Consider the following 11,482-nt stretch of genomic DNA (forward strand, 5'->3'; position numbering starts at 1 on the left):
TTACCTGCCATGTACGTAAGGCTGAAGCCAAAAAACTCGTTGCTGCTATCGGTGGTGAATAAGATCCAAGCCTGATTGCCACTGACTTCAAAGGTATAAGGGAGATTTGCCTGTTGAGTCTCAACACTATTACCATCAAATTGAGCAATGGCTTGGTTAGGATCCACGGTGGAACCACTGCCATACTCAAACGGATCCTTGCCGTCAACTTCCACCTACAAAAAATATTTGTGAAAATTCCCAAAATCTATTATTATTTCATATACAAGCTGGAATCTTTTAGTAAATTTGTTAGTAGGTTTTGTGATCATTTCAACAATTTATAATTCAGATATGCTGACATTAGTCAATTGACTGATCGTTGGAAATCACATACATTTATTGATTTCTTCCAAATGACAGCAAGCCAAGCGGAATAATTTTACAGGATGCTTAGTACCGGTACGATCTTTAATTCAAGTAAGCTTTTTGGTAATAATTTCAAAAGTTACGTTTGGGATAAATGCACATGATCCTATAGTATAAGCCTTTAATTTAATAAAAGCATTGTTCATTAGAACTCCTGCAGTTAATTTAATTAATAAGTATTTAATTAATTATGATGAGTTTACCTGAAAGGCACTGATGGAGAATTGTATCTTCTGTGCTTCTACCACTTGAATCAGATAGACGCAGTAGTCATTTTGATTGTAGTCGTTGGGATAGTTCGGTGACTGAATCGTCCCAGTATTGCTGAAGTAGTTCTCGCCACACGTCCGAGCTACAAGGGATCAAAATGATAACAAGAGAGTTATATGCATCACCATCATATACAAAAGCCAGGTCACACAAACAATACTGCATCAGGGCTCTATCAACAAACCTACCCACCAATGCTCCAGCATTGTGTATTTCTACTCTAGAGGAACTAGAAATTGAAATGCCTCATTTCTCACACTTATTTTAAATTCACAGATTGAGTTGTAAGTTTAGGATGGAGTTACTTACTTCTTGGTAATGTCTGTTCACAGTTTGTCCCGTGGCTTTGGCCGTTAGGACACAGACACACATAACCTCCACTGGAAACCTCTCTACACGATCCTATCGAACACGGATTGCTGTTACATTCTGTCAAAGGAAAATCAAACATCAGGTTAATTACATTCCCAGTCTTGTTTCTTATTCAGTCGCCAAGAAGCCTCAGTCCCTGCTCAAGGTCTGTTCAGATTGCATTCGGCACCTGCAGTTGAAGGTCCTAGCAGTTATGACTAGACGTCCACTAATGTGGTGACTTAATTTAGAGAGTGGATAAACCTGGTGGATTTAACAGTCACAGGTGGCTAGGTACAGGAGAATTTCATTTGGATTACTTTAGTCGACTGAGAAGAATTAAAGTGACACAACCTTAATTTATTACCACAACATGAAATGATTGGAAACATACATGGTATACTGACTTCTTTACCGGCCCACCTCATATGATGTCATTGTTAGGAATGTAAGGCTAAGCGGGCACTGTTCATCTATGACACATTTTCTTAACAGCAAATTATGATTAAAATGTGCTTTTTTTGGCTCATTTCTATTCTAATTAAATTCAAATATCAGAATTTTTGAACTCACGATTGCCGTCTGCCTTTTATTAAAGGCACATGATGAATAAAGACAAAACAATTTAGAAAATGTGAGTTTTAAGCATTTTAGTCATAATCTGCACTCTGATTTGTGTGCAAAATAATCACACTTTACTCTGCATTAAGTGTACACATTTCATTTTTCAGGGACCAAAAAAATACTTTCTTTAAATCAATTTCTCTTTGCTATGCAGAATCCGATGGAATCCAAACTTGAATTAAAATGTTTCTTGTGACTTTCTCTACAAAACCACATCAAAAACAAATGCAGAAAATTTAATCCAAATGTATCACTATCCTGCCTATCTTTGTCAGATCTAGAAGGGAGCTTTTTAAATCTCTTAATTTATTTTTCTCTTTCACAAAAATGTGTGATTTGGTTGTACACTTCTAATCTCAGCATGGCAAAATGCACTAATTAAACAAACCAATCATAGCTTATCATTGCTGTGCAGTGACTAAAGGACACGCCTACTCCAAACAATTAGCCAATCAGGTTTCAGTGCCTGTATGACAAGTGATTCTGACACTTATAGCATAGCAAGCTCTGTTTTAGTTTTATTTATCACACACAGTTCATGTAACATTGAAACATATAATTGCTCAAGGGGTTAGAATCATTCCATGATAATATGAGGACATTTTTTTACTAAATTATTGACACAATACAAGTTTCAGATGATGTTCATGTGTGACATACTTTTCAAGTCAATTCAGAGTCAAGTTGGTCACTACAAAATAGGCCTAAAATAGCAAAAAACACTTTAAAATAAATCTCACAATTGCAATTTTGCAATGCGAGATGAGAAACATTTCCAAGGAATAGACAAGAACACACACTGAAGGAGGAAGCTTGCCTTAGTTAGGAACAGACAAACTCACACAGTCACGAACTTCAATTGTCATATTTACCTATTTTCTAACTTTGCATCTTTCAGCACTTCATCTTGTGGGCCTAGAGAATACTCATGTACGTTTTTAACCGTATTGAGATCGATTTACGCACAAATTGTACTTTTGAGCACACTTCATAAAATAAACCGAACTCATAATGTTGCACTCTTGCACTGAACTTGGCGAAAGAGCGCCCTCTATTGTTTTATTGTGTATTGTCGATAAATGCCGTGCATGCAATGTGACAATGAATAGCGAATAAAAAATATCTAACATATCTTTCTTTATTCGTCGTTGATGTTTTGTTTCTTGGGTTGAAAAACTCCGAATTCGATGTATAACCATCGTAAAAAAATCAATAATTTATCAATTGAACAGTAAGTTCAATAATGGGTTATCCATAATATTATGCACCTTGTCTGGGTTCTGCGTTTGTGTGTGTAACGGTTGAATGAACACAATGTAAGGACGAATTGGTTTTGGCATTGAATAATCCCTGGTCGTTTTCTATTGTGGTTGCATCCCTTGTTCAACGTTACCTTGGTAACGTATAAACACATCTCTACACAAAGGAGCTCGGTTATATGCAAAGCTCGTTGCTCTAATACCGAGTGTAGGCCTATGGCTATATGTGGCTACATATACTCCCAGGACTGAGAATATAACAGCATCAAATACTGCAATGTAACTTAAAAATGGAATTCGCTTCATTACCAATTATCATTTCTGAGTGAACCAATATTGTTGTACTTGAATGTGCTTGGATATTGAAATTGTAATTGTAAGGACATTTTTTTTACCATCATGGATATGTCTGATATATTTCAGGGCGCACTAGTTTGAATTAAACACTAATTACGCACGGTATATAGGAAATTCTGGAAGTGAAAAAAGAGAAATAACATCTAATGCATTTTGTGTTGGCGAATCCTTGTTTTAAAAAAATGCCCCACTCTCTTGATAAAACAAAAAATGCGATTCATAATTTTTTTCATTCAAATCAGAATGCAGTATTTTGTAAGCAATCTAAATAAATTTATTTAAAAGTCGAGAAGCCCGTTCACTGTTTAATAAAGCGACATTTTCCGGAATGTGTTCCAGCATATCATTCATTGTCAACTTGTCACATCTGCTGACAATGCGCACATCTGTTGCCATCATAAGTAATGAGTATGAACAACCAGTACGGCAGCACCCTGATGAGTGGACCAATCAGTATAATAATTGAATTATGAATAGTCTTTTCTTCACAGAGGACAATAGACACAGATGGTGCCATTTTATAAAACAGCTCACCAAATTGTTATATGTCAAAATTGCGCGGGCTACTTTATTTTTTCTTGCTTAATATTTATTTATAATTATTAATTATTTGCAGAAATAAAAAAAAAGAATTTGATTGCATAAAACGTTTAATTTAATTTAATTTAAAAGTACTCATCTTTCAAATTTCGAAACACACGTTTTTTAAAACATAAATATGAAATTAACAAGTATTTTACTATTTAAAAAACACACTCCTTTTTGTTATGAATTCGTATTTGAATTGCGTAATATGTTTGCCGGCTATTTTCATATTCAAGGCCTTGCGGCGTGAATACTCAAGAAGCTAATACCACCCATTTGGAACACACAATTTTGGGAGAAATGTGGAAGCCATGTTCTTACCCCTGTATGTAAAAAGAAAAAAAAGGCCTTAAATGAATAGTAAAAAGATTACAATTTATTTTTCGATACTTTGTTTTAGAGAAATGAAAAAAAAAAGAATGAAAAACCATTTCTTACCTCCCACACAGAAGACTTCAGACACCATTGAAAGCGAAATGACGACACCAAACACGATACTGCTGAACTTCGCCATGTAGACTTGGGAAGAAATCCCTCAGGAAAAAAGGAAGAAAATCTAACGCAAATCTGTAATTTCCAACCGAAAACACAGGCTTCCAACCGTCCACCTGTTGTGCGTAATTCCAGTAGCGCTGTTGCCAAGTCAATCGTGCAACCGACGCTACATATTTCTCCGCAGATGATTACAATCTTTGACAATTTTCACGTGTTCTCGATCTTCGTGTCTCAGTAGTTCACAGTAGAGAAATCAATTCATATCCTGTCCAGAAATTGTCGCCACAAGATATATCATCCAATGATTCCTGAACGATTATTTCTCCATGTAATGTAGAATTTACTCCGCACGACAAGGTGAAATTTCTACTTTCGAAAATAGTACAGATATGTGTGTACATTTGTATGGCTTGCTTGTCAGTTACGCTTCAGACGGTGTCAGCGTCGGTGCGGCTAGGAGCTTTAACTGCAGCCGACCAATCAGGGTGCTTGTTACAGGTAATATCGATCCCGTCTTTTGTTATGCTAATAGCCATTGGAAACCACTCGGGTGTAAAGTGTGCATTGGCTTATGCGCTTGTGCATGGTATGGATGGCGCTCTCACCTGTTGTTGTGAAATGAAAACTTACAAAAGCCCAGTCATCATATAACCTGAAACCTATGACCTCATTTTTTCGAAGGCGAGTGGTGTACAAGCTCAAACATTGAGCCCGTCCCCCCCCCCCCCCCACCGCGCACGCACCATTTCAAGTGCAAGTATTTTTGCAAATAAATCAACGTACATTTTGACAAATTATGCGTAAAGTGAAAATATAAGCAAACAGAAAAGGCAGACCTATAAATGTATTATCAGTTATATGCTTTAGAAGCTTGTCCAAATGAGCAAAGTGTCATTATATTTAAATTATTTGACTGTACAAATGACATTGAAAATGTTTTAATCAGGAATGTATAAGAGATGTTTCCCCAGTTTGGGGTAGGCCTAATTTGTTGACGTCCACCGATATGACATCAGGTTTTGAGATTGTCTGATGACGATGAAATGAAACCTGGATCATGAACGAGTCGATCCTAGCAAAAGATGAACCTAAACCTTGGAGCGAAAAAAACTAATCTTTAAAATTACGAGAGAAAAGTACGCGTAAAAAAACGGAGGAAGTACTGCCACTAGTTAAAACAAACTTGTTTGTCATGGTACATTTACTAATGTATAATTCTGTTTGTGTACGGGTACACTTTTCACTTATGTTACCACACCGTTCTTCCTCAACAATAGTCTTGCCGATTTTTACTTTTATCATGATCATGATAAAATATTGAACGACTAGGTGTGGCATTTATACACGAAGGCCACACGATACGGTACTGAGGCAACGCCCAGCAGGTCTTGGCATTCTGCGTATAGAGTTGCTCCCCAGTCACCATGATACGCTGCCTGTATAGGGCATGCATAATTAACCACTCATTGATAAATGGCCGTGCGACTTGCGTAGTACGTCTACCACACAGATGGCATATTAATATCATGGCCTTGGGGCACGCATCAGTTTAATAATAAAAGTCAACATCAATTTGCGATGTGCACTTTTAGGAATGCTCTTTACGCGCGCACTGATGATGTAAAACTAACAATTCATGCCGTATTTAGCAACTACCAGATAATAATCCACATCAGGTTGAATGCATAGGTTGTAAGTAGAATTCAAATGAATTGAATCCATGATGTCTAAAGGCGTGAAGCAGTTCATCTTCGGCTGCATGGCGAGGGACTGGCGGGGACGGGCAAAAGAAACCTTTTTTTTAGCACACGATTTTTTTTTGACAATCTATGAGGAGAAACACATGTTCACTACCCAAATGTCCCAATGCATAAAACTCAGCATCGTTCTATACAATATTAAAGCAGTTTCATCTATTGATACAGGATAACATCTATATATTTTTTCACGCTCATTATTTATTTTCTAACTGGCATACACAAGATACGTCCCTTACATTACGCATGCATCGGAGATGTTTGGATGATGACCACCGATCTATAACGACTGGGCGTTGGCGACTTAGTTCCAGACCAACGATTCTAATTACAAGAATATCATGTTTCAAGTGGGCGTGAATTTGGTCGATAACATACAAACGGTCGATCCAATTAAGAGATCTCGTTCATTTATTGGAATGTAACAAACTCAATATATGACTTTTAAAAAAAAATAATCATCCTTGCCACAATTAATTTATCATGAAACCACATTTTTGTGGCAATTCACGTACATGCACGAAACGAACGTGGTACGAAAATCCCATCCTTCCGCGGTGAATATCATCGAAGCTAGACGTTTCCGTGTATGGTTGCTTAGCAACGCACAACCCGCTGAGGGCAATCATCCATGCGTAAAATCCGGCAGACGACACTCGCTTCAGCGGTAGCTTTGAAGGGCGCCCTCTATCACGATAGGATGACGAGGTTAGAGTGTACACCTCGATGGCATTTTATATCAGGTATGAAATAAATTTTTGTGTGTGTGTAATATACACGTCTCCAAAACCTTTCTTAACGGCTTGGGCATTCTCTTAGTAAAAATATGATTTGCTTTTACTTGGAACACAAGATTTGGACTCCTAACTCTGCACCCATTTTATTTTCTAATCAACCAGATATTGGCAAAGAAAAGCACAAAATTCCACGGAATTACCTTTCTTCAATAGGATATATTTCATAAAGGGAGTTTTTACAACATAAAAGCAAAATGTACAAAGAAAGTAGATTTGAGCTACATACAAGAATTGATATGGAATGTAAAAGAAAAACAAAAATATGCAAATTTGAAGTAAAAAACCAAGACGAAATTTTAAGCAGAATACATTTTCCAAACATTTTTCTGTCTAGATAGAAATATATGACATCAATCACCAATCATTAACTTTGGCCTAAATTCTTCTTCCATTTGTCACAAAAATATTTGTTCACAAAAATGTTCAGTCGCCTTCAAGTGTTCAATATGTATAATTTTAATATCCCCCATACTTCAAAAATGTGAATCATAAAAAGAGCAATTTTGTTTTTTACATTTTCTCAAATTTCCACCAAAACTAAATGTTTTTAATATTGTAAGAAAACAAAACAAAAAGCAGCATTTTAATCTTTTGGTGACATCAGTGTTCATGTATTACAATTAGACGAAAACAGTTCCAACTTTCAACATGACACAGAAGTTCAAAGTTCTCAACTTATAAGCCGTTTCAATATTTGCACATGATTTGAGCTGCATATGGAGGGGAACATTACAATTCTGTGCCCCTTGCAAAAATTCAAAAAGGGCCCTCTTTGAAAAATAACTTTATTAATATTTACAGTATTTGAAGAAAACAATAATAGCCCACCAGAGCCCTTTTAACTTGAAATTACATTTACGTTCTGCATACAATATCTTCCCCAATAAATTAGCCACACTTTTCCATCACCTTCAGCCCCAAAGGCATTTCACCTTGAATCTTCCTGAATCCTCTAAAATCCAAACATTGGACTAACTCTATGGCACATGAAGAAAGCCAGGCCATAAACCACCCATGTACAGTAATAGTGGCTGAGCCTCAACAGTACTGATTCTAAAGCAATCCTTTACCCACATACCAGTAAATAAAGCTGCACCCAGGCAAATGAGTTCATCATTCATTTTAGGATGTGACCTTGATAGCTTTATGGAGTACCGAAGTGAATACGTCACGCGCACAAAATGTGTGTGGAAGACATTAGCGCATGATTCAACCTGCGAACCAACACGCACGTGACTCCATTCATTTGCACTACACTTTCTGGTTCAAAATGACGTCACACTTCAGTACTCCATAGCAAAGACCCTACAACAAAAAAACCTCCGCATACTAAATGGCATGTTAATATAGAAATTATAAATAGACAAGATATGTACAACTACAAGCATATAAGCTTTAGTTACTTGCCGACTCTTCCATCATCCCTGTGTTGTACCTGTGCCTGTTGCAGTTGCACTGGCCATGGCCTGCAAGAGCAAACAAACAACAAATTATATAGCCATGCAAAGACTGTCAGGGCTGCTTTTCATTCTGTAATTATCAATCCAATTACGGACACTTTGGAAACTTAAAACCACAGACGTTACAACTTCTTTGAAGAATTGGTGGTGGGGTAGGTTTGGTAGGGGGGGGGATTGTAGTGTCTTGGAAAATTTTGAAAGATGGGGGTAGGGATGGATGAAGTTGGACATCATCTGGCTCTAGGTGGCGCTGTTCACATACAGGAAGGTGGACGGAGGCTGGACATCATTCAACACAAGATGGCACTGTCCATGGTAAAACAATGGTACGTAACTTTACAAATCTCTCCAATCCCCTTTACTCTTACAATTGCTGCCCATGCTCTCAACATCCTTGTTAATAGATTTTATTAGATTTGACCGAAACTGAGATGGCCGAGTACCTACCCTACTCATCATCTGTTGGCCCAGGAACTGCGTGGCCATTGTTGACAGCTGTTTCCTCGAACTGACTTTACATCGGACGTAACCAAAGAGATTGGCAACACTCAGCACCAGGGCAACTAGCGATACAACCTGTCAAGAACCAAAATAAAAGAATTGACTGATGAGGGATTCAAACCTCCAACTCTAAGATGCCAAATTTATCAACACTGCTGATTTGTACTTGCATTGCAATGTGCGATTCAATGGCCTTGACAAGTACACCATGAGTAAAGGCATTGACAAATAAGCCATTTGGGAGTTAAATTTGATTAAAATCTGGAACGCTAACTTAATCCAATGCTTTGTACGTTTTAACTTTACATTCTCCCGACCAAAGAGACTGTTGCCATACTACGTGATTTGGGGCAAGCCTGCTAGCAACCCCCAGCTCCAGCATGGTCTGGTGTCTTTGTGCCATTCTCACCCATTGTGAACAATGTATTGGTGCTGAACGTCTCTTACGTGACTATGTAAGAGCTTGCCCCGAATCATGTGATTAGCAACAGTGTCTTTGGTCTGGAGATTTCGAAGTTAAAATCTGCCAAGCATTCGGAGCAAGTCAGTGTACCAGATGTTTTTCAAATTTAAATCCCGAAGGGTATAGGTCACTCCCAAATGGCTTATTAGGAGACTACAGTGCTGCATAGCTCCCCTTGTGAGTGTCCAATGTAACACAACAGCTGGTGGTACAGTTTTTGAATCCATTTTGCTTCTGATGGGTTTTGAAGTATTTGGGGTGGTTAGATGTAAAACTCACCATCCATGCAAATCTGAAGGAGAATAGATTAGCGAAGACAAAGATAACCCAGAGAATTGGGCAGATGACCAAACCGAGCCAGAATAACCGGGACTCTGTGGCTGTCTCTGTGTTCTTCTTGGATCCCTGACAGAAAGAAGAGAAATTAAAATTTTGTCACAATTTTTAAAGTTGCCACTTGACTTAGAACTAAACATGTTATGGACTTATGATGACTTGTTTACAACTGTCAATGGATCTAAAACCAATTTTTAATTTTTTTTTAAAGATATTTCTTCATATTCACCTTTCTGGACTCGTACACCCAATGACTTGTTCCGTCTTCGTCAATGTGGTTCCACCAGCGCAGCCCAACAAGCAACCGACCCGTCACGTTCTTGACCGTCCAGAAATCCAGTGAGACAAAAAAGAGGATGACAACGAAATCAACGATGAAGCTGGAACTGTAGAAGTTGCAGAAGAGATAGGAGACTAGCGCCCCCACTCTGAAGAAGAGATGAAAAAAGGCCGCTGCGGGATACCTGTAGTCATGAAAAAAACAACACATCTCTCTGAATCATTTATCAAGAAAGTCTTAACCTGTTACAAATATGGTTTAGGAAATATTATTCCACTTTTTATCATTCACTTTGACAACTTGGCACAAGAAAGTGCTGTGATGGAAGTTTTTCAACACAACATTTATGACAAAGTTCAGAAGATACAATTAAAAAACTTTCAAATTTTTGTCTTAATGAAAATTCATCTCATATTATGCTTTAAATTTACTATGAAGTCAGTTTTAAAATTGGGTAAGTTTTTCGTACCAAAGTGTTTTTGCAGCACCCTCTATTGCAAATGACTCTCCCTAACTTTAATAAAAGACCTCGACAACTTTTGAAACATTTTATAAAGGCAGTGGATATTTGACCGTGAACTGGTCCCTGATTGCCCTCATTATTGTACCAGCACGGCACTAAACATGTACATTGACCGTTTTTTGGAAATCAAAATTTTAAGCGTAACAATCTTAATAGTATGGTTCTGGTCTAACAGTGTCATTGTGACTTCGTTTTCACAAGATGGGAATCAGACCTACTACAATTTGGGACTTTATTTCCCTTCAAAACAAATCCTCCAGAGCCTCGAATCAGAAAAAAAAAATTAACATTAACAACTCTGTAATTAGATGTAGGATTTAATTTAAAGTAAGGCAAAAAAATGTTTCGAGTTCAACAACAGCTGCGCTGGGATTTGAATTCAAGGGGCATGACTTGCAAGGCAGGCACTCTATCCACTAGGCCACACATTTGCCTGATGTTTATTGGTATTTTTATAATGTAGGCCTACTCGTATATACATGTGCATGAGGGCGCTATATGATCTGCTGGCTTAAGTTAAGAACAATAAGTTAAGAATAAATGTGAACAATAACACTGACTAACCCCATACTGCATTCATTTGCGTTGTCCGGAAACTGGGCATCACGGGGAACATTACTTACCGTATTGCTCGCTTCCTTCTCCAATCATCTTCTGATCCAAAATCCAAGGCAACATCTTCTGTGTCGTCTAAGCTCGCCTAGAAAGAAAAATGATTTCAAAATATAATCGATTTATCGCACAAAAATCGTTAATAATGAAATCCAGAATGCACAGAAATGTACTCACCATGTTTTCGACGTCGTGTCTTTCACGTAAATATTCGTGAAATATCGTAGTCAAACGAGATTTGAGCCTTTCGGTAAAAGTAGTTCCTAAAATGGCAATTAATTAGAAATAATAACAAGAATTATATTGCAAGGGATGATAAAATCGTACTTCGTTTTTGGATTACTTTGTTTTTGAACAAAACAATAATTTGAGTATGGCTTGTACCGAAAAAATATATATCATAT

The 11,482-nt window shown here is 37.4% G+C and overlaps 2 protein-coding genes across 6 annotated transcripts in view; both read right to left on the reverse strand.

Moving 5' to 3' along the window:
• Positions 1–4,731, reverse strand: part of LOC119734733 (neurogenic locus notch homolog protein 1-like) — a 30,121-nt gene extending 25,390 nt beyond the window's left edge. For 4 of the 5 annotated variants that reach the window (XM_038208278.1, XM_038208276.1, XM_038208277.1 and 1 more), the window contains exons 1-4: positions 4,293–4,731; positions 988–1,107; positions 612–760; positions 5–215 (exon numbers count right to left, since the gene is read on the reverse strand). In XM_038208278.1, coding sequence (XP_038064206.1) covers positions 5–215; positions 612–760; positions 988–1,107; positions 4,293–4,368 — 556 coding nt within the window. In that variant the 5' untranslated portion in view covers positions 4,369–4,731. The remainder of the gene's footprint in view (positions 1–4; positions 216–611; positions 761–987; positions 1,108–4,292) is intronic. The other variant, XM_038208279.1, reaches the window with a different exon arrangement.
• Positions 4,732–7,039: 2,308 nt separating this feature from the next.
• LOC119734985 (Golgi apparatus membrane protein TVP23 homolog B-like) lies at positions 7,040–11,366 on the reverse strand. The gene is made up of 6 exons (XM_038208651.1): positions 11,256–11,366; positions 11,090–11,166; positions 9,893–10,127; positions 9,607–9,732; positions 8,811–8,939; positions 7,040–8,369 (listed from the first exon to the last, which is right to left on the reverse strand). Exons 1-6 carry the CDS (start codon positions 11,256–11,258, stop codon positions 8,322–8,324), a joined length of 618 nt encoding a protein of 205 aa, XP_038064579.1. The 5' UTR covers positions 11,259–11,366; the 3' UTR covers positions 7,040–8,321.
• Positions 11,367–11,482: the final 116 nt, after the last annotated feature.

The sequence above is a fragment of the Patiria miniata genome, unplaced genomic scaffold (genome assembly GCF_015706575.1).
Source record: "Patiria miniata isolate m_02_andy unplaced genomic scaffold, ASM1570657v1 HiC_scaffold_28, whole genome shotgun sequence".
Taxonomy (NCBI): Eukaryota; Metazoa; Echinodermata; class Asteroidea; order Valvatida; family Asterinidae; genus Patiria; species Patiria miniata.

Coding starts and splice junctions, on each gene's coding strand:
- LOC119734985 (XM_038208651.1), bottom strand. Junction 10,128..11,089: donor AGAAGGAAGCGAGCAATACG/GTAAGTAATGTT, acceptor TCATGACTACAG/GTATCCCGCAGCGGCCTTTT. Junction 8,370..8,810: donor GCCAACAGATGATGAGTAGG/GTAGGTACTCGG, acceptor TTGCTCTTGCAG/GCCATGGCCAGTGCAACTGC.